This window comes from Neopsephotus bourkii, unplaced genomic scaffold, assembly GCF_033783945.1.
Source record: "Neopsephotus bourkii isolate Nb327-2 ecotype Australia unplaced genomic scaffold, CSIRO-AGI_Nbou_v1 NB_718, whole genome shotgun sequence".
In the NCBI taxonomy this organism is placed as follows: Eukaryota; Metazoa; Chordata; class Aves; order Psittaciformes; family Psittacidae; genus Neopsephotus; species Neopsephotus bourkii.
In genome coordinates, this window is record NW_026901217.1 from 1,414,307 (window position 1) to 1,433,269 (window position 18,963).

The 18,963-nt window shown below is 37.4% G+C and overlaps 1 protein-coding gene across 6 annotated transcripts in view; it reads right to left on the reverse strand.

Moving 5' to 3' along the window:
- Positions 1-18,963, reverse strand: part of ANAPC10 (anaphase promoting complex subunit 10) — a 108,271-nt gene that overhangs the window by 51,401 nt on the left and 37,907 nt on the right. Inside the window, exons 4-5 of one of the 6 annotated variants that reach the window (XM_061354171.1) lie at positions 16,857-17,031; positions 3,841-4,451 (exon numbers count right to left, since the gene is read on the reverse strand). The exons of 2 other annotated variants lie outside the window; for them this stretch is intronic. In XM_061354171.1, coding sequence (XP_061210155.1) covers positions 4,336-4,451; positions 16,857-17,031 — 291 coding nt within the window. In that variant the 3' untranslated portion in view covers positions 3,841-4,335. Of the gene's footprint in view, positions 1-3,840; positions 4,452-16,759; positions 17,032-17,471; positions 17,515-18,963 lie in introns of those variants that run through there. 3 more of the 6 variants (XR_009725526.1, XM_061354167.1, XR_009725525.1) reach the window with 3 other exon arrangements.

Below are 18,963 nucleotides of genomic sequence, written 5' to 3' on the forward strand. Positions count from 1 at the left end.
GTAAGTCATTGCTAAAGTCACCTCTCACCCCACTAGCTGCTGCAGGAGCAATGTTAGGTATAAAGTGCCTCTGTGGTTTCTCACTGTCTCACCCCCCACCCCTAATACACACATGTATTCTCATGCATGGATGTTATTTACAAGTGACACCATGGATTTGGGGGTGGTTTGGTGCTTTTTTTCAAAAAAAAAAAAAGGTCAAAAATAAAAATAATAATAATAATAATAAAGAAAAAAGAACAAACCTGGAATGCTTTCAGTTTCAAACAAACAAGTGTAGAGGAAAAAAAGATCTGATTCTCATTTTATCTTCCTCCCCATACTAAAGAAGTTTTGGATACAGGTCTTTTCTTTAACTCATATCTAATGTCCTCCGGAGGATTTCACTGGATTTAATAAAAAGTATCTGTGGACAAATTCTTGACCTACATCTTAGGCTGGCATCCCTGTTGTGTTTGTTCTTAGAAAATTTAACAACAGATCTACAGCATTACTTTTGCAGTTCGCCAGAAAACTTATGTCTCAATTATATGCAAATGTAGATGATAATGTGTGAGGTAGGATCCACAATTGCACTCAAGGGACTACCTCAAAACCAGTCCAACAATCAACGCTCCTTCGTCCAAACCACAAAAGACAATGAGAGATGAGTGCTTGGAATGCTTTAAAAAATTATGGCTGCCAAATTGTTTGAAGGCAGTCAGGAATGTATACTGAGGATTCATTAGAGTTCCTTCCTGGCTGCTCTCTTCACTGCAGCATATTCAGATTAGCTCCCAGATGGCCCTTGATGAAATATTAAGTTACTGAGCTGGAAAAAACAAATACTTTCAAAGTTTCATTTCTTCCACTCTTGATTTCATACTGACCTACTCTGAGACATGATACAACACGGGATATGGAACACTCTGCAATGCAAAGCAGCATAACCACCACCTTTCATACTATTGAAAATACAGTTATTTTTGCCAGCTGGAAGCTGAGCAGAAGCTTTGTAAAACCCTGAAATCCTTTGTAGCCTGGTGGTTTATATGAACAGATATTATCTTAGAATACTGAAAACTTCCACAAACTTTATTGTTAATTCACTTATTTTCTCTCCAGCTTTCATCTTGTAACTTGAAAAATCACAGTTTCACTTACAAAGATGCAGACCACCAGCAGCAATAGCCCAAACTCTGCAAGCAGTAAAGCCACTCTGTAAGGGGCATTTTATGCTTATTCCTCCTCTCTTAGCAGCATCTTGTTAGTAAGCGTATTTCAGCACAGGATAAAGAGAAGGGGATGAATGCCTGAAAAATGCTACATATAGTGGCAATGTCTAGGCTGTTCCTGAGGAGCAATTCAAATACACCAATCTCTTCCCAACTCTGAAAACATTTTTCAGAGCTATCATGAGATAAAACAAATCAGGTATTAAAAGCACTACTGAAGACATCTAAACTCTAAATAAATTATCTGTCTCTCCCAGCTACCAGATCAATTTGAATAATATATGAAAGGATAAACTTATACAGTATTTTTGTTTAAACACCTAACTCTGGGTTACAGGAAGAAGCATTCTTTGAGAGGGACCCTGCCCTGGTGCTTGACTGGACAGTGGAATTCCCTCTTCTTTCATCTTCACCCGCTACCAATGCACAAGGCCAGAGTTCACTAACCTTTCTGATCCAGAGCGATTTGAATCCACATCTATCACTAGTGTGGCAGGTCAGAGAGAATGCAAGAATGAGGAAAGCAAAGGAAGGAAAATAACTTACTAATTTTTCATGTTAAACTGACTTACTTGAAGGAAACGTTCACTTAAGCCAGCACAGGTAAGAGAACACAATTCTTCCCCATACCCAGAAACAGGCCCAAACAACAATTTCCCCTCTTCTCTTTTTTCATATGCACACACCTGTGACTTATAATTGATAATTAAAATCAGATGTGGGCAATTCTATAGATAACCAGAGGAAATGAACCAGTGAAAACACAGGTCCTATGGGTTTTTGATAATCTAGATAACAGACTGGGCATTCTGGAGATCAAAAAAGTCTATTAGGAAACAGGATGGATTTTAAATAACATTTAAGCCTGTAAATTTACTTTGTGATCTAGGCCAGAGCTTTCACATAGATACGGGAATAACTTAAGTTCCTGGGGCTTCACAGGTCTTAGATGAGCCTAGTGAAAAACCGTTGCAGGTTTTCTGGTACATGTATCTCTTGGAATTTTGCTCACCAAAACTATTCCAAAAGGTGGAGAAATTGATCCACTGTTGTTATACCTACTTTGTAAAGTATTTCTGCCAAGTTCTAAGTTATCACAGATGAAGAAATAGCTTTAACTAAAATATCCAAAGGGCCATCAGAAATCTAGCAAAACAGCTTTTTTCTGTCATTCTTAGGTTCACCTCCCATGCATAATAAGCACACTGAGACAAGCTCATCAACTGAAAGAAACTGATATGCCATTAATAGAAACTTGATCTTTTCCGATCTTATGTAGCCAAAAGAGCATTGTCTCTTCTCCTCAGAAAAGACTGTCATAAATGACACTGGTGATAGCCTGGCCTTCAGAGTATCTTACATGAAATGTGTTAATATCACTTTTCATACTACTTTTTTAATTAATTATATCTTTGTATTGCAGAAATTATTTCAGTTTTCTCTTGGCTTATTTCCCATTTGTAACTTTTAGTAAGTGATACAGAACTTCATGTGTGCTATGCACACTCAAGTAATGCTGACGCACTTGTTGGATTAAAACTGATCAGGCATTTCATGTCAGGAAAGTAACTGATAGGGTGCAACTCACCAGCACCAATCCCTTGTCTTACTCAAAAGTTTCTCACCACAGTCCCTTCCTCAACTTATAGCAGGATCAGGGAGACGGCAGGTATTGGGAAGACAGACTTTACATTTTCTGCCATGTGGAGAATATTTTTCCCATGAAAACTACTCCTAAGTGCTCTTAATATTGTACGCCTCCTAGACAGGATGGAAAATAGTATTTGGTTTTGGTACAGAGCAGTTTCTGCACATTTTGACAAGATTGCTCACAAATGTCAAAGCTAAACACCTGCAGTGTTCTGCACGTTTTATACTTCCTGAATATTTTGACTTCAGAAAATCTGATGCCATTCTATGATCTGTACTCCTATTTCCAGAGCAATAAAACCAACTTTCTACTCAATAGCCATCTCTGCCACATGAAGTTAGTGTTGAGCGAAGGCTAGAAATTAGGTCTCTCATATTATGTCAGTATAATATATTAAATACAGACCAATGAAATTGACCTTAGTCTGTAAATAATCTATGCATCTGTAATAGTCCTTTAATAGAGTTGTGACAAATACTGATGCATTATTTAATGTTAATTTCAGTTGTACTACTGACTTTCATGGGACAGATTCTGCTCAACATGTACAAGTAACAAAAAAATGCAGTGCTGTTGTTATTTAGATTAGTATGCCAAGATTAAGCAACTTTAAGCAGAAGCTGAAGCATTCAGTATCCCAATGCCTTCTGCATGGTCCTGCAAAGTTCTTTAAAAGAATTAGACACGAAGTAATCACACAAATCCCGAAGTTTGTGTCCTGAAGCTTACAAATTTTGAATTTGTACTTAGGAATTCAGTTCTACAGAAAAAGGAGCCTGCTTGATTTCCCCTCACTATAATAACAAGAAGAAAAGGTAAACGTGTGTTTAAGGAAGATTAAAAAAACAAAAGTTTCTCAGGTTAACAGTTACAGATATACTTCCACAACTATTTTACTTTCTATTATTTTATATTACAATATAAATAACCTGAAAAATTCAATGTTTGGAAACAATGAAGAAAACACTGTAGAAAGTGCAGTTCATCAAAGATAATTATTACCTAAATCTCTTGCGTACCAGCTAGCACATCCCTTTGCCATTATTCGCATAGAATTCTTTGAGAATGGTACAATACAATGATATCTTGTTGTCTCATCTACTCCTAGAATTACTAAAAATGTTTACATTACAGCAGTTTAAAAATACCCCATGTTTTGGTCCTAACTCTTTGAGTGGAAGTGTCCTCAAGGACACTATCACTGACAAACCCCCTGATTTTGAAAGCTATTTTTTCTGCACTAGTGAAGTATAGCCTAACAGTGCCTTCAGTGTAGTCTTGCATGAAAGTAATCACTTCTCTGTACTTTTCCTATGACAAATTTATTTTTCCTATATGCTTTTACTGGCTGGTGCAGTTGGCATAGCTTGACTGACAATGAGCCAGAAAGATGTGAGTGTAGGGAAAACTCACAGCTCTCTCAGCTGTTGGCACAGTGGAGGGGGTAAGAGCATAACAGAAGTGATGCATTCAAGAACAACCCTGTGAGTTAGTATCACCTATCTGCCAGCTTATGAACATTACTGGCAGTGCACATAAATGCAGATTATTCACACCCTTGTAAACGAGGAGGTGTTGGAAACTAACTGCACAGGAAAATGTAACAAAATGTTGTATGTATTCATCAACTGCAGGAGCAAGTGAGCACTGCTCTTTGATCCCAGGAATTTAAAAAGGTGAAGTAAGTCAATTTGCAAACTAAAATGCATGCTGAATCGTGCTTAAACCAAAAACATTTGTTAAGGATGTTAACAGCACTTCCAATGTTTTACTGTCTATTAATACCATAATAGAATTGTAGCCCGACCATTACACCAATCTCATGCATTCTTATCACTTGGGAGACCATCTCCGAATCACAAAACTACAGTTGTGCCTTGTGGAGAGCATCTTAATTCCATCTACCTACACTGAAGGTTATATAATGCCAAAGGAAATACCAAAGCTGGTGGTACTAAATAATATACTCATATGACAACAACTCACCCTAAACTTCCAGTTCACTACTTGCTGGGCATTTTACTATTTTAAGGCATTTGAAGGTATCATTACCTACATTTTTTGAGTTTTAAGAAAACATTTAAGGAAATTTTGTGAATTTTCATGTGTGCATATGAAGCAGAAATCACAAAATATTTCTCCACTAAACCAGTTCCTCTGCTTTCTAAACAAATCTTACTTATGCACTTGCCTCTAGAAAAGTAACAGAAAAACCTCAGGGGTTCCGAAAACACTCATAAAAGAATTATTCTCATACTTTTTACAAAAGTGGGGGAAACCCCATTGTCAGATGAAACAAAAGTAGTTTTGAATCAAGGAAGGTGAATAAGAATACACCCATGATTTTTACGATTTAAGAATGCCCAGCAGATATGATAATGACACAGGGCCATGTTATAGGAGATTGCACAAACATACAAACAAGATGAGCTAATTATCCAGCTCAACAAAGGTCCATAAAGTTAAAGACATCCTTTTGGCTTCAGTGGAGCTCAGTAAGCAATAAAATCCAAGAGACAGAAAAAGCATACTGCAAGCAGAAGATACAAGTCAAGAATTTATCTCAGTAAATGCTGAAGTAGACATGGACACTGGAATACACGCATTAAGACTGAATGCAGTTTCCTTCTGGAATCACTGATGACAAACCAAGATGAGTATGATGCTGACTAGCCTCAGTTTAGTTGCAAGCAGCACTCGCTGAAACCTGCATTTAATACAGTATATTTAAGATCCAGTACTGTATGTGGTTGAAAAGAAACAGTAGGAAGGAACGTAAAGGATCTTCTGCAAATATAGTCAAGTAGATACCAAAGCTAGAAGTGGAACAGCGTTAGCAACTACACTACTTACAATATTTTTGAGAAACGGGAAATGACAAGTAGTTCTATGGCAAAGAGTTTATTTTAATGGAACAGCAGTAAAAGAAATGACACAGTGGAAGCATTTTGTGTGGTCCTGTTCATATTTTCCCTGGATGGACAGAGTGCTTTATTCCACCATAAGCTTTTATTAACAGCCAAATCCACCAAAATGTGATTTTAAGCTGAAAATATATACATATATAAATTGTTTATTATTTAAATTTCAAAACAAGCATAGCATTCAGACTACAAACTAGGTTCTTGGCAATTTTGTACAACATAACACTATGAAGGATATATATCAGTCTAAATATTTACTCAGTGTACTGTGATGAGAAAACTGTTAGGATCTTCCCTCCCCACCCCTTTCTTAAACATACTTCTCGTTAAAAGTTTGCAGAGAGATGCAGTGCTTAATTCTGAAATCACAGTGTTTCTACTCTGTTGGCATTACATTCTAAGCAAATTTTGCCAACAGCCAAGCATTCACAAGACCCTAACCTGCTGAAGAAAGTACAAATGGCAGCATCAAGTAAAAACACAAGGTCCATTTATTTCAACAGCCCGTCCTCAATAGGAGCCCTTGGGAAGTACCCAACAGGTCCTTTGATATTTTCAAGCACTTTCTAGTGCTTTGGATGATGCTCTGAACAGCATCCCCCCCTCCACTTCCTTCTTTTTCCATCTTTGATACTTTGAAGCAGACACCCCTTCCTTTGATCACATTTATTGTCCCCTGTAGTGAGTTTGTTTCTCCAAGCTTCCTCCTTTCCCAAACAAAAGTTCTTTGGTCTTCCTAGGGGCTTGACACCATCCTGTTCCTAAAAAGGAACTGACATAGAACAATGTCAGCATGAAAATGCCTAGGGAAGAGTGTAAGAAAGAGGACAAGCATGTAATAGTATTTCACCTAGTACTACAGAAATTTCCAGCAACTTAAGGCCTGTATCTTCTGTATTTCATGATCTTCAGTGGATTGTTCTCCCGTTAATTTGTTCAGATATGCAAGCTCTAGATGTCTACAACATGCTGCAGCCAGAAGCTAAACAGCTTAAATACAGCTTTGAGAACAATATTCTTTCATTTATTTCCAACTTCTCATCTGCCTATATAACTCAATATCCTCTTATTCTTGTACTGAAAGAGACCCTGGGCCAGGATATAAATTAATCCGTACTTACTCCATGGTATTCATGATTTTAATCAGTTATTTGACAGTGCTCACTTTTCAGCAGACTTTTTGTAACAGGCATGTGAAACAAGAAATTGCATTCAATGAAGAGATCGGGATAGAGAAGCACTACCTCAAAAAAACTCACCCCTACAGATGGTAATAGGCACTAACATGAAAGAGATGGGAAAAGACTTTGTATGGCTTAATTATCTTCCAGGGTGAAGTGATTATTTTTATTTTTTGTTGGGTTACTTTCATTTTGGCTTGAGTGCTTCAGGACCACCAGAGCACAAAAAGGCTCCGTGTGATCAGATTTGTCTTTGTCAAGTAATTCCTTGCCTTCAGAAGTGCTTTCAGATTTAGGAGGTTCAGACTTCAGGAACTCCTGATAGTTCTGATGTGTGGCATTAATTCTGGCATTCAAAGGCCAGATAAAGTACCTGAGGTTTGTACTGAGACAATAAAGATGGTTGGTACATCTCTCTGGCAAAAAGAACCTTGCATGACTGAAGATACTGGCTTTTAAACAGTTTAATAGACTGGGCAAATAAGAGCCATACACCAGGACTCAAGAATTATTAGCCCAAAAAAGCCTGCTGTAATGAAGGTAAGCCTGCATTGAAACCCAGTGAAAAGCTAGGAGGAAAGAAAGAAGTCTAGTAATGACAGAGCTTGAAAAACAAGAGTATAAGTCTGGTTCACATAAGCACTTAAGGAGAACTGGGCAGCAGGAGTGTACTTTGCTGCTTTTATTACCACACAGACTGCACGCTAGGGAAGCAGATTCACAGCATTGTGCTACAGACAGTGGTAGGTTAAAACTGTAAGAGAGCTAGCTCTGTGACAACGCTACTCTAGCACAAATCCCTGGTGTAAGCTATAAACAAGTATAAAAGAACTGAGGTATTTCCAATAATATGCCTCTGACAGACAATACTTTTATAGAAAGCTACTTCAACTAGCCCGGGGAACAAGATCAATTATCTTTAAAATTCTTTGACTCTATAAACCCCAAATAAAAACAGCTCTTCTACTCTACTGAAGCTTAGCTAGTTGCTGCAGAGAACAAATTTTAAACCAGATGGGGAGGTCCACACAAAGTGACAAAGCACATTGCCCAGAAGACAGTATTTAGTGAAATGTGAAACATTACCCGGGGTTAATTCCCTCACAAATCTCTTCCGAGTTTCTCAAAACTTAGCCAAATTGCAACACTTTTAGCTGAAACTTCCCACAGCAGCCATCTGCTTTAGGCTGAATTTATGGCTGAAATGGGAAGATCAGGGAATTCAGAGGGGAAACTGAGGAAACAGGTATTGGGTGAGGAAAGTTATGACTGAACAGGATACAAAATGCTGTAACAGTGAATCTGGGAAAGGGACAGAGACAGATGAGAGCTCTGTGGAACAAGAATGGGAGTGAGGGGATAACCAAAGGCTAGGGTGGGAAAGCATTCACACTTGGAGATGAGTTTGGGCCCGATGTAAAGACTGTGGAGGAAACAAGCACTGCAAAGGGGCGAGGCAGGGTCCATAGATGACAACTTCTAGAATAAGATATTTAGGGCTGCCACCAGAAGCCAGAGAAATGGACTAAGTGAACTACACTGGTTACAATTCAAAGATGTTTTTATTTAAAAGGGCGAACTCTTTAGTGGAATAGAATGGATGATGCAAGCATATCTCTGCCTTCAGCAACAATAAGTACTTCAGAAAATGTGAACCAGGGATTTCATACTAAATCCTCCTTATCTTCATCAAGGACTGTAGAGATAAAACAAGGGACAATTGGTTCAAGCTTAAACAAGGGAGATTTAGGTTAGATACAATGAAGAAATTCTTTACTGTGAGAATGGTGAGGCACTGGAACAGGTTGCCCAAGGAAGCAATTCCTAACTCATTCAAAAGCCAATTATAGTTTATATAAATTGTGTTTGTAAGTCAGCTTGTCTTGCCTGATGAGAGAATGTGGAATCACACTGTTAGCTTAGCTGTCATATCTAAGTCACCACCGGGCTTCCCTGAGGATGGGGCAAGATAACCAGTCAACAGTGTGATGATGGTAGACATCTTCAGCACTAGAACTGAATTTATAGCCATAAACTGTCTCAAAACTTAAGTGCTGCAGAGCTCTGATGCTCTTATCTTGCACAAGGAATTTTTACCTTCCAATTTGAAAAGATTTCAACAAATGATACACTCAATGCTATACTGCATGTGTCTGGAATGCACTCCTAAAGGAGTTTTGTATACTGAAAGCAGCATTTTAGAAAAATGTTCAAAACTGCTCCAGGTCAGCCTTTTTTTTATCTACATAACTGGGAAGTCACTGATCCCATTTAATTTATTTGAATTAAAGTATTAAATATAGGCTTAACTGCACTCTACTATAATACTGGTAATTCACTTCAGTGGGATCAGCGTTCAGGTATTTAATGCTTTCAGTAATCCCAAACTTACTCTCATTTCATATGTAATTATGTCTGGATTACATCCTCCAGCAGTATCTAGTATTAGCATCATTTTCATTACCTGCGTTCCCCCCCCCCACCCTTCCATTAAACCAAACCACATTACTACTGTTGCCTGGCTGCAAGAAATACTTATTCTTTTGTGCAAATGGAGAAACTGTCACAGGTAATTGTTAGGCTGACGTAAAACACCTTGTTGAAATGTCAGCCTGGAACTACAGCAAATATGTCACATGAAGGATTACTTAAAATTTACTTCAATGAACAGTGTTTAATGATGGTTTATGGAGTTTTATAAACGCACCTTAACACCTTTCTGATCTAAAACAGAGCACTTAAGTATTCCAAACCAACAGCAGACCACCCAATACCTTTGCCTGGAAGCCTCAGCAATCCTGTCTTTGGAGGGCAGTGTACATACTCTTAATTCTAGGAATGTTTTAATTGCATTTAGATTATTATCTCCTGCTCCAGCAAAAACCTACTGCATTTAATTAAAGAAGTAAAATAACATCGTAGTTAAATAATAAACAGCTATTTTTGTGTAAACATACAAAGGAATGCAAAACATTCCTGTAATCCATCCATCAGTGCTTAATAACTACTTGCATATAATGACAAAATTTGGGAATCTACTAGCATTCTACTGCATGTTATAACCAGAGCCCCAAACCTCTATTTCCCCCCTGTAGGAAGCATGTGCTGATGTCAGTCTGGGGTCACTCCCATGATCTCAAAGAATTCTGATGCATTCCACTTAAGCTGCAGAGCTGGATGGTAAATTCACGAGAAATATCCACCAAAATTATCTCCATAATTCATTCACATACCAAAACACAGTAACAGCAATGACAAGCAATTATTCTTTCAGGTAGACCTAACAATAGCAATGAACTCTCTTTTTGCATTACTAATCCTGATCAGTCCTGAAAACAGAAGTTACAGAAAACCCACTGGACATTCTGAAACAAAGACACATTTATGGTTGAAAATGTCTGAAGTGTTTAGGATTCCCTGAGAAGTTTACTACACTAGCTTCTAAGTCTCCCTTCTCTATAGAACAGTGATTCAGCTGTCATTACTAGGTCCAGCCTTGTCACCATGGCAAGTGGCACTGACTGTAGCTAGCCCTACTTCATTCACAAGGTGGTGGTATAAACTGTCTGAGCACCTGTTTCACTTGCAACTCTTGACTCAAGAGAATTACAATTATTGCTGGCTATGGCTTTGTGAAAAGTATGGATTTTCCAGGCAATGGCCTCCTCCCTGGAGATGTGCTTCACTGCATTAGGTGAAGCAATGATTTGCCTTCCCAACACCCTGTAGCTCTCCATGGTCCTTCAGCCTAGTGTGTAACATTTGTTACACACAAGTTTGTGTAATTTTGCTAATCAGTACTGGTGATCTGGACATCTGGTGCTGTCTCTAGCACATAAACAGATCTCACCCCTAAATCATGTTTCAATTACATCCCTCATTATTTTAACAGAGATGAAGAAAAACAAGTCTCAGAAGTAAGGCTTCACTTCAGTTCTTCATCTCTCATACTTCGTTCATGTCAGATTAAGCTTACATCCTCAGGAAACTACCTACATGATAACAGTTCAGTGAACACCTAGTCTCATACTCATGTTGGGTTACCAGCAATTTGAGCTTGAATTAGAGCCCCAAGCACCCCACAGTCTAGTATTATGCCTATTTGTGAATATGAGGGCAACCACAGAATTAGGCAGCAAGAAGTGTTTTAAGCAGGTCACTCATGTCTAAATAACTGTGGTCTAGGTCTAGGCAAGAACGATCTGAATTCTAATGTACAGAGTAGCTATAAAAAAAAAGAAAAATCAGTAGAAGTCCAATATTCCACATTTACACCAAATGAAGCACAGAAAACGGCATAGACACAGATCCTGGAGGTATACCACAAGTTAGTATTAATCACATCAGGTATCCCATGTAAAATGTAAAGTAAGCTTATCCCTCTTTTCACTAAACAGCTACACCTTTTTGGTAAGGTAAGAGCAAGCACCAAGGCAGCAACTGAAGCGCTTCAGATGTGCAACACAGTGTTGGCAAAAGTATTTCCTCCACAGACTGAACTAGAACGGCAAAACCCGAAATACAGTTAAAACTTTAAAATGGAATTGCATACAGAAATTACACTGCTGCAAAATTCCCCTTTAAAATAATTGTTACCTGAAAATCTGCTTCACAGTGAAAGAGAAGACAAAAGAGAGACAGCTTCAACTTTCGTCTCTGTCAGACTCCCCATGGCAGCTTAAGCAAAACAGAAATGTTTTGCTGTTCTCCATTTTAGAAACCAGAAGCAGCAAATATATGTTTTGTCCCTCTCCATCATCTGCCTTTGTTTACACTGTGGTACTGAGAAGACAGACAAACATGACTTCGTCAAAACACAGTTACTCTCATTCATTTCAACAGGAGTTACTGAATATCCTGGTCACTCAGTAACTTCCCTCTTCTTAGTGTCTATAGAAAAATTTAACCCCGGGTTAAATTTAAGAAAGGCTTTTTCACCTACACTATGAATCAAATTTCTGTTCCATAACACAGAAAGCCCTAGCTTGGTATCTTCCAAAAGAATTTTTAAGCCCCCTAAATTACTACTATTTGAAGTGATTAATCGAATCACTGCAAAGTCATTACTTCTTAGAACAAATAAATTTTCCATTTTACCCCATTTGTTTAAATCTTACCCTTAATCTTATACAACTCAATATTTATCAGATGCCTATTATACAGGAGAAAAAGACTATTTGGCAATGACACCTTAGATAACAAATGATACAAAAAATACAGAGCAGTAATCAAGGAGTCCTATTTGCTATATAATACAGCTAATCATAGCGATTCACTCAGTATATTACTAGTCCGTTATTTATCTCTTTTTATGGTACTCTACTTTTCCAATGAGTTCACTTAGGATTATTAACTCCTGCCTGCTTCAACAGTGAGGAACAATGCTCTAGCTACAGCAGGAATCCACATCACACAAGTTAAAACAAGATGATTCCTACCTTTCATTTCTCATCTAACCTATAATTCTGCTTTTGATACTGCAATTAAGCATAAAAGTTCAGGACGTACTTTTATGCCTTGCCTGAAGTTAGAAAATTGCCAACTTTTCAGCCATGTTGCAACTTCCAGTTCCCTTTTTCTTTAACAGTAGCAAGGGAAGAAAATGTAAAAATCAAAAAAAATTGCAAAATTTAAAAGGTTGAGGTGAAGTCATAATGAGATAACACTGCTAGCCAGACTACATACAAATTTGAAAGCCTAAAAGTATCCATAATTCAGTATGATAAAAGACCTAACCCCATACTCTGACGAAATTAATGAGCATTAGTCCACCACCTTTAACAGGATACAAGTAAATTAAGTGCCCATTCACTTACCAGAACGTCTTTCCAAAAAAAGGAAAACAGACTTTAGAGAGAATATTCTGAGAATTAACTTGGAATTTTTCTATATTTCATTGTTGAACAAGAGGAAGTTCATGCCTTAGTTGTTTTTATATCGCTGTAGTTCCCTTCATTTTCCACATTAGTCACAAGGAACTACAAATTATCAGTATTTTAAGGTATGGCCCCACTAGGCCATCACAGTTTAAAGGTGGCCTCCTGACTACTTCTCTCCCTGACAGCACTGTTCTCAGCATACAGCTCTTAAGAGTTTTATATTGCTTGAGAAACAAAAAACTCTGAACCCACTTGGTTCAGTTTGTCAGATAGCTGCTACTTGATATTTGATACTGCTACAGCAATAACACAGAATTGTCCACTCTGATCTTAGTCTCCAGCTGGGGAAGCACACCAGTGCAAAGAAGGTATCCTTCTTTATAGACAGGGTTTGTAAAAACAAACCAGGAAATTACTTATGGGTCTGCTGGCAAAGTCCTGTGATTTAGGGTAGGGGAAAACAACCAAACTCTCTGAAACATCTTTCACATAGGGACATACCTATAGTATACTGCTCAGATTATCATTTTAGCAAAAACAGTTACTCATGAAGTGTTTTAAGCTTTATTAGCTCAAAGTATTGGCCATTATGGAATACAAATATACACCTTCTTACCCTCTCTAAAAACCTTTAGACTAGACACGTCACTGATTTTAATTCAATTCTAAACTTTGAATATCTTTAGTTAGTAGTCAGCTTGCTAAATACAATTCTAAGATTGTACGTTTCCAATTGACAAGCAAAGAAGTCTTTTCAGAGCATATACCTTTAAAACTTTAGAAGTTTTATAAAAGCTCTCTTTTCCATGATCAGAATTATTTAAGACCAGTTGTCCTTGCAACCAGTACACCTTACTGTTTCATATTTGGAGAAGCAAGCCAAAATACACACACAACTGCTCTTAGGTTTAGACACAGTTATAATTCTTAGCAAGCCACATTTGCGAATATCTCATTATTTTTTTCTCATTACTTTGAAGAAGCAGTCTTATTTGCTCACCATGAAGAAAAAGTATGCTTTAAGCTGGCAACAAGTTGACAACCTGTCTCTTCTTCACATCCCCTGAAGTTAACATTTGTAAAACCACCCTGTAGGGCAACTAGGTCAATTGCCAACTTTATGATTTTTCAGAGATACAGCTCTGCATTCATTTCTACTGAGAAGCTGACAACTTGGACATACTAAAGACTAGAGATTGCTAGGGCTTGTCTCCTTCCAAAGAGCAGTCAAAGTGTGCATGTGGGGAAAAATAAAACATGATAGTTATGAATGCAAGATATTATTTAAAGGTTGCAGAAGAAATTTTTTTTTCCAGACTGGGCAGGAAGTGAATATGGGAGACAAGTATATAGAGCTAAAATGTTATTCCCATTTTCACTAAACCCCTGAAAATTCATGATCAGTATGAAAACGGTTCTAGTATTCCATTAGCACTATTTACACATCAGTAAGAATGTTTATTTTGTGAATTTTCACTGCAAAGGCTACTCATTCTGGCTTTTCTTTAGGTTTGTAATTTTTGATCTCTAGTACACATTAGCAGTTAACTGTAATTTACAGCACTTGCTGACACCTTCCAAAGAAGCATGTGGCTAAGCAATATATAAGCTTTAACTAAATTAATATTACAAGAAATTTCTCTTCTTGAACTTTGTTTCTGGAAAAATTGTATGCTCAATAATTTTGGTGCTTAGTCACATAAAATTGCTCTTTCAAGGTATAAGTTCACAATTCTGTGTCTGAAAAATATGAGCAAGAAAAAAAAAGTAGTAGCTAAACACAATGCATGTGTAGTAACTTCCTGCAATAGTCTGGCAGACCTGTTTGTTTATCCCAATTCAAATACCAAGTACTACATTAATACACAAAGGCAGTAGCCTGATTTATTTTCTGATAATCCTCTATGATCTCATCACTTAAAAATCAGCAGCCTTCTCTAAGCACCAAAAATGTTAAAACACAAATGTACTTGCACAGATGTTAAACCTCAATGCAATGTATCTACAAGTGCTATGAAACAACATAGGAAAGATTTAACATAGATTTAGAATGGCCACTGCACTTGTTTTCAAGTAGCACTAAGTATCAAAGAGCAAGACACAAACTGCAGTAATGAGTTCGCATTCTGATGCTGCCTTTAAGGTATGGTCATACATCACTGTCAGCATCAGCTGAATGACTTACTAGCTGTACTCTCCCTTTTAATCTGCTCCTAATCTCATCATCATCATAACTCACCGTTCGTTCCCACAGTTCCACCACAGATTACTTGCTTCCAGCCAGTACTAAGAATATACTGATTTTAAAAGGCCAAGGATCAAACTGTTTCACAGATGAACAGCCATGGAAGCATCTGAAGAAGGCCAAACATGGAGATGGTCATTTCTGGCAATAAAGTAGAAACAAAATATTGGAATGTGCAGCTTCAGACTGGATCTGCTATTGATAGAAGTATAACATCTAACTACAGCCTTAACCTTTGAAGAGCTCTGTGCACCTTAACATCTACTAAAAGATTGTATTAAATTCAATTTGAAAATACAGTTTCCCTTATTAACAGTAAAGCTTAACATCATACAATTTAACACAGGCTCTTAAAACCCCCATCTGTGATTTCAGAATAGTAGTATAAGTAGTCAAGCTAGATTTCAGCTTGTTAAACTACGCTATCAGGAGTAACAGAATACTTCAAAGTTTCTTTGAATCAACTAAATCTTTGATAACTTTCCCATTATCCTCTGTTTCAGCTCCTTTCTGCTCTGGAGGATGCTGTATCATTGTTTGATGAGCCTCCACTATTACTAGCCTCTCCTTGCTAACAGTTAACAAAAGTGTTAGTTTTCCTTGGTTGACTTTAGCCTGATTTACCATCAACTTTTATGGTGCTAGAGAAAGAATGGGGTTGGATCAGTAGTGAACCTTTTAAAAGTAACCCTTGTAAATCAACAGCCTCTTTCTAAAACATTATTTTTTAAGAAGGTAAAATAACCCTAGTAATTAGATTATGAGACGTTAGTAGAGGTGTTAAATATTCCTGCTCATAGCAGATGAAGCATACATTTTCCTTGCAATGTTTGTCTGGGTTTTTTGTTTGGTTGGTTGGTTTGGTTATGGGGGTTATTTGGTTGGTTTTTGGTTTGGTTTTTTTTATTTTAAAATGCATTAAAGAAACTCCATGCTACGAGTCTAAGATTACCTTGTATTACACATTTGCGTTCTCAGCACTTTAGAAGGTGCATTGGACCTTTACATTCATTCCCATGTTATTGTAGGATATTGGAGCATTCCTAATTTTCCCTTTGTTTTGAACAGCTACCACATTTAGATGACCTATACTCAGTATATCTATATTAATGTATATAATATATTGAGTACTTCGGAATGGTTTGGTTTTCTTCCTGTCATTGTCACCTTTATTGCATTACTGGTCACTGGAACAGTCTCCACAGGGAAGTGGTCATGGCACCAAGCCCATCAGACTTCAAGGAGCATCTGCACAATGCTCTTATTCATATGGTTTAGTTTTAGATAGTCCTGCAAGAAGCAGGGACTTGGATGTGATGATCCTTAGGGGTCCCTTCCAATTTGAGACAGTCTATAATTCCATGATCTACTTCACAGTTACAAAGAAGGCTAAATACACACAGTCAAGTCATTAACCAGAAAAAAAAACCTATACAACACATTATCATAAGCAACGATGGGAAAACACTACTGGTAACGTCTTTAAAACAGGTAACACAAGAGCACTCAAAGACTCCAAACAAAAGTAATGCAATATTACAGACTACAATATACTGTAGCACTGATTTCTTTATTTCAAAATTGTACAAAATATAAACATAAAGATATAATAACACAGAAGTAAAACCTGCTCTTTAAGTACCTGAATACTTAAGCAATGATGCTGCCCACCAAAAAATGCCTTTATTATTTCTCATTAATAAATCTTATCTTATGGAGCGATACATCATGAAATCAATTGTTGTACATCGAGGAAATTTACCAATAGAGCTCTCTTCCACTGGGGTGTACACTTTGATTTGTCTCATGTGAGTGTCTCTTCCATTTTGGTGATTAGCTAGAACAGCAATCTGAATCATAAACGTGCGAATAGGCTTCTTATGAGTATCTGTTAAAGGAACATGAATCCAGCCGCTTGGTTCCACTAATTCAAGTTGCTGCCAAAAAACAAGACAGAAAAGGAAAACATTCAGAAACATTTAATGTACTTAATATATGAACACATATTAACCCAATTTAAAAGTCTTACAAATCAGATTTTAGTTACTTTTTCAAATGAATTCGAAATACTACAAATTACTCATAGCTAATTTACTGATGATGTAATTGGATACAAATAATTCAGCTGAATACAGTTGTGTTTGCTTTTACCTTTCTGAATCTACTCTTCATTTTGTGCCCTAACCTTAAAATAAAAATCAATCTAAAAAATACGGACAAGTATATAAATTCAAGAAAGTCAAAGCAGTACTATTTGGATCTGGTTCCATTTGGTACTTCGGTACCCTGAAGAACCCTGATCAAAGGTGACAGAAAATATGCATCTTAAATTACTTTATCGAGGCACTTTGAACTACAATATTCTAGAATGACTTACATTGGAAACTGAATCCACACAAAGTCTGGGTTTGCAGAAATTCCTAGGATTATTAGGGGACATGGGGGAGAGAAAAAGGAAGGTGACAGAGGAGAAAATACAGGATACCTCATGGGCTTTGTCTCATCTATCTGTCAAGACAGATGCCGACCAACTAATAATTGCTACACAGCCATTTAATCACATTCTACGGTCTGTTTTGACTTGGCTTTTACACAAAGAGTGTAATATGATTATTTTTTTGTTTTAATTTTAATCCCACAGAAACCAATGTCAAAGCAAGCAAAGAATTGCATTTTGTTAACTCTAAACCACATCACTGACACATCAGCATGCTGAAATCAAAGCTAGAAGCTATGCAGAAGTGTGGTAACAACTTTTGTTTAAAGCTAGTTGCCCAACTTCAAAGCACAGCTTAAAACACATATGGAAGAGCACACAAGTAGGCGGAAGTCTTGGAGTGGGGGGGGACCAACAAAGAAAAACCAAAAACACCAACACAGTTGTCCACGGGCAAGTGGATTTCACACTGCTAAGCAAATAAGACTGCTGTTCTTAGCAGCCTAGTTCCTCTAAGATCTGTGCTGCTGAGCAGCTCAAAATTCCCATCTTTCTCCAGAAAATACTGCACGACGTTCTGTCAAATGCTTTGCGTTTGCTGGAGCTTTCCAAAGACCCATCTGAGATCTGCTGCTTCAGAGGCAGCAAGCACCCTGAGGGGATGGCCCAAGAAAAAAGTAAAAAAAGTTTGATGACTACTTTCAAGAGAAAAAAAAAAAACAACCCTCCTCTCACACCTTCACCTTAAGAGAGAGAAACAAAAAAACCTAAAACTCTCCACTGCTACCAGCTCTCCATTTCCAAAGCATTAAATTCACTACATGTTAGCAGCAAATCTTTTCATTCCGGGAGCTAGACGCTTCCACAAACACACAATCACTTATTTGTTGTAACTCTGTCTCTTTCAAAAAACCTACAAAATCTTTTTTTGCATAGGAAACTTCAGGTAACAGTTGGGTTTACAAAGTGACAGAAATGACGTACTGTTGACGCAGCTTTACAAAGTGGAAATTTATCCCAGTGAAGTGGTAGTCACCATTTTGAGCAAGTATGTTTGTTTGTGTCGTGGTTTAAGCCCAGTCGGCAACCCAGAACCATGCAGCCGCTCACTCACTCCCTCTTAAACCACAACAGTTTGCCATCACCACAGTGAACAGAAAGGATGAGGATTCCAGTAATGTTTTATTCAACTACTACTAAAGTAAGGTGGCTGTAATTTTGGAAAGAATTAAAAAATTATTGCTAATTAAACTTGTATTTCTATGTTATTCTCACAGTTTACAAACTCCAAGTTTCAGTGCTCTGATACTGAGTTTTTATGCTTGGATCAGTACTAAATGGACTAGTTAATACACTAAAATAAAGCACTGCTTTCTTAAGAGTTGACATCACTGGTTTCAGCCATATCCAGTGTAGCCCAGTTTTGTATGCT